A 3,847-nucleotide genomic window follows, 5' to 3' on the forward strand; every position below is an offset into this window, starting at 1 on the left:
AAGTTTAACATCAAACTTGAAAAAATATTTTTGCCAAACTCTCAGCAATGCAGCCCTTATTATATGATTTCTAAAAGTTTTATCAATCTTTTTTTGCATAAAAAGATAAGCATGCCACCCAAAATACAAATCCCATCCTTCCAAGTTCAAAATCCTCTTATTGGATAAATTAATCCAATCAGTCATCCAAGTCAATGCAATGCCTGGAAGTTTTTGAAGTGTTTCATTAGTTGGAACCATGACATCCAGGTGATGAGGCAAGAGAGATCACGTCTAAAACTGATGCCACCAAACAATGTAGATTAATTAACAGATTTTTAGAAAAGCCAAACTTTTGGCCCTTAACCAAGGGATGGTTAGATAATCTTAAATAATCTTTTATGTCTAACTATAGGCATGAATCACTCCAAGAACTTTCTCCTCTAGAGATTAATGCATTTTCTGTATTAGTGCTTGGCCGTTGCAATTTTTAAAAGCATTTCCTTTAAAAAAAAGATTTCATCAAGATCTTGCCTTTCTCTATGGCAGTCACTCAGTTGATCAGTCCCAACTAGTTAAACAATTAAAAGGTGCAACCTTTTAATTATTTGTATTTTCTTTTTTTTATTCAAGGATCGATGCCAGTGAAAATCAAGTGGATGAAACCATCTTTATTTTGGAATCGTACATCAACAGCACCATCAGACACTGACCCGTCAGCTGGAGCTTGATAAATCCTGTCCTGGTCTTCTAGTTTTTAAAGTCTGATTTGTTTTGTTTTCATATAAAGATTTTTTCATATAAAAAAACTTGCCTTCGTGTGGTGGTAGTTTTTGATGCAGGAAAATGTGTGAAAAGAGAGTATAAAGGTAGTCTTGGTTTTACATCTGATGGTTTAATGACTGTTCAACATTACAATGGCCTTGGAAAAAGTGATTTACAACCTGTGCTTACAATTGTTGTGCCATCCCTGTGGTCACGTGATCACAATTTGGGTGCTTGGCAGTGGCTCACATTTACAATTGCAATCCAATTCCCTGTATGAACAGGAGAGTCTATATCATTTCGGTGTCCTGTCTCTTCTGGAAAGCCTCCAGTGATGGGACATCCACAACTTCTGAAAAGCAAGGCATTCCCCTGATTAATTGTTCTCACCAGTAGGAAATTCCTTCCGAGTTCCAGGTTGCTTCTCTCCTTGGTTAGTTTCCATCCGTTGCTTCTTGTCCTGCCTTCAGGTGCTTTAGAGAATAGGTGGGGCCCCCCTCTTCTTTGTGGCAGCCCCTCAAATACTGGAGACGGTATACGTTCTCCTGCTTGAGCAGGGGGCTGGACTAGAAGATCTCCAAGGTCCCTTCCAGCTCTATTCTAATTCTAATTCCATCATGTCACCCTGGTCCTTCTTATCAGCAGACTAGACATATCTAATTCCTGCGACCGTTCTTCATATGTTTTACCCTCCAGGCCTTTAATCATCTTGAGTTGCTCTTCTCTGCACTTTTTCCAAAGTCTCAACATCTTTTTTGTATTGTGATGACCGAAACTGGATGCGGTGTTCCAAGTGTGGCCTTACTAAGGCTTGGTAAAACGGTACTAATATTTCACGTGATCTTGATTCTACGCCTCTGTTAATGCAGCCTAAGATTGCATTGGCTCTTTTTGGCTGCTGCTGCACATGGTTGGCTCATATTGTTCACATGGATTCTAAGATCCCTCTCAACAGTTTCTGGCACTGAGCCAAGTTTGACCTAACCTCTACCTGTACAGCTGGGGTTTTTTTTTCTTACTTTTTATCTACATTGAATTTCATTTTGATAGGGCCCAGCTGAGTTCAAGCTTGTCAAGATCTGTCTGAATTCTGGGAGTTGAAGTCCATAATTCCTAAAGGGGCTATGGTTTCCCACCCCTGCCCCAGGGGATCCGGGCTTAGGCTTGTCTGAGAAGCCCCAAACCCAGTAGAAGACAGCTGCAAGGGGTTTGGTTGCCCCAAAATACGCATATGCGTTCATCTCTGTTTGAAGAAGGCTTAAACGTGGTTAGAAGTATATAGGAATGAAATTAGTATACAGGTAGTCCTCTACTTCCGACCACAACTGAGCCCAAAATGTCTTCTGCTAAGTGAGACAGTTCAGTCTATTTTGCCTCAGTTTACAACCTTTCTCGTGAATCCCTGCAGTTGTTAAGTTAGTAGCACGGTTTGTTAAGTGAATCCGGCTTCCCCATTGACTTTGCTTGTCAGGAGGTCACAAAAGGGGATCACATGACCTGGGGACACTGTAGTTGTCATAAATATGAGCCAGTTGCTGAATGTCCAAATTTTGATCGCGTGACCAGGGGGATGCTGCACCGGTCGTAAGTGTGAAAATTGGTCATAAGTCCTTTTTTCCCCCCAGTGCCGTTGTAACTTAGAACGGTCACTAAATGAACTGTGATATGTCAAGAAGTACCTGTTACTGGCAAAATGCAGAAAGCAATACGCCGGTCAAGGGAGAGAAAAAAGCACAAATGTATCATCCGTCACAGAACATAGAATAAATAACAGGCTTGCAGTGCACCTTAAAGGTCATCTAGTCCAACCCTGCCAACAAAAGTACGTATAGTCAAGGCCATGGTTTTCCTAGTTGCAATATACGGCTGTGAAGGTTGGACCATAAGAAAGGCTGAGCGCCAAAGAATGGAGGCCTTTGAACTCTGGTGCTGGAGAAGACTCCTGCGAGTCCCCTGGACTGCAAGGCGATCCAACTGGTCAGTCCTGGAGGAGATCAACCCCGACTGCTCTTTAGAAGGCCAGACCCTGAAGTTGAAACTCATGTACTTTGGCCACCTCATGAGAAGGAAGGCTCACTGGAGAAGAGCCTGATGCTGGGAAAGATGGAGGGCAAGAGAAGAAGGGGACGACAGAGAATGGGGTGGCTGGATGGAGTCCCTGAAGCAGCAGGCGTGAGCTTCAATGGACTCCAGAAGATGGTAGAGGACAGGAAGGCCTGGAGGAACGTTGTCCACGGGGTCGCGATGGGTGGGACACGACTTCGCAATTAACAACAACAACAACAACGAGAAAAAAGGACTCCCTGGAGAAGAGCCTGATGCTGGGAAAGATGGAGGGCAAGAGAAGAAGGGGACGACAGAGAAGGAAGTGGCTGGATGGAGTCACTGAAGCAGCAGGCGTGAGCTTCAATGGACCCCAGAAGATGGTAGAGGACAGGAAGGCCTGGAGGAACGTGGTCCATGGGGTCGCAATGGGTCGGACACGACTTCGCAACTAACAACAACAACAGTCCTTGCTTTACACCATTCCAAACCTCAATCAAGATCCCAGGAACTCAGCTTGACCCCGCACCCTCCAGGAATCAACCTGGGCAGAAATTCCGGATCTTCTGGAGTTGATACCAACTCCTCAACCTGCAGGACCGCACTCCTTTTGCAAACCAGGGCCGGCAGAGGGCGCTCTCCCAGCCAGGAGAAGGGCTGAAGCGCCTGGGAACCGCCGCTAGAGGGCCGCCACCTCCCTCCGGGCCCGGGCATCGCAAGCAGGAGCCGAGCCGAGCCGAGCCGAGCCGAGCCTACCGTCCGCGCGTGCTTCCTCCTCCGAAGGGCCCCGATCATGCTGGCCGGCAGGAGGGTGGCGGTGCACGTCTGCAGAGGGGCCGGCTTCCCGCAACGGGCCCGCTTCGAGCAGGTAGCAGCGCGGGGAGGGCGCGGGGGGGCTGCCCAGGGGAGGGAACCGAATCCAGATCAGGAGAAGGGTTACTACCGCTTTAGTAAGGCCACCCCTGGAATACAACAGCATCCAGTTTGGGTCGCCACCCTATCAAACAGACGTTGCAACGCTGGAAAATAGTGCAGAGAAGAGCAACCAAGACGATTAAAG

The 3,847-nt window shown here is 46.6% G+C and overlaps 1 protein-coding gene across 1 annotated transcript in view; it reads left to right on the plus strand.

The window, feature by feature from the left end:
• The window catches only part of LOC107301021 (DNA-directed RNA polymerase III subunit RPC3), a gene marked incomplete at its 5' end in the record, with an annotated part of 5,934 nt that extends 5,181 nt beyond the window's left edge, over window positions 1-753 (plus strand). The window contains one exon of the mRNA XM_015830291.1: window positions 613-753. Within this exon, the coding sequence (XP_015685777.1) occupies window positions 613-691 (79 nt within the window). The remainder of the gene's footprint in view (window positions 1-612) is intronic.
• Window positions 754-3,847: the final 3,094 nt, after the last annotated feature.

Source organism: Protobothrops mucrosquamatus, unplaced genomic scaffold, assembly GCF_001527695.2.
Source record: "Protobothrops mucrosquamatus isolate PMUCROS unplaced genomic scaffold, P.Mucros_1.0 scaffold9593, whole genome shotgun sequence".
NCBI classification, from domain to species: Eukaryota; Metazoa; Chordata; class Lepidosauria; order Squamata; family Viperidae; genus Protobothrops; species Protobothrops mucrosquamatus.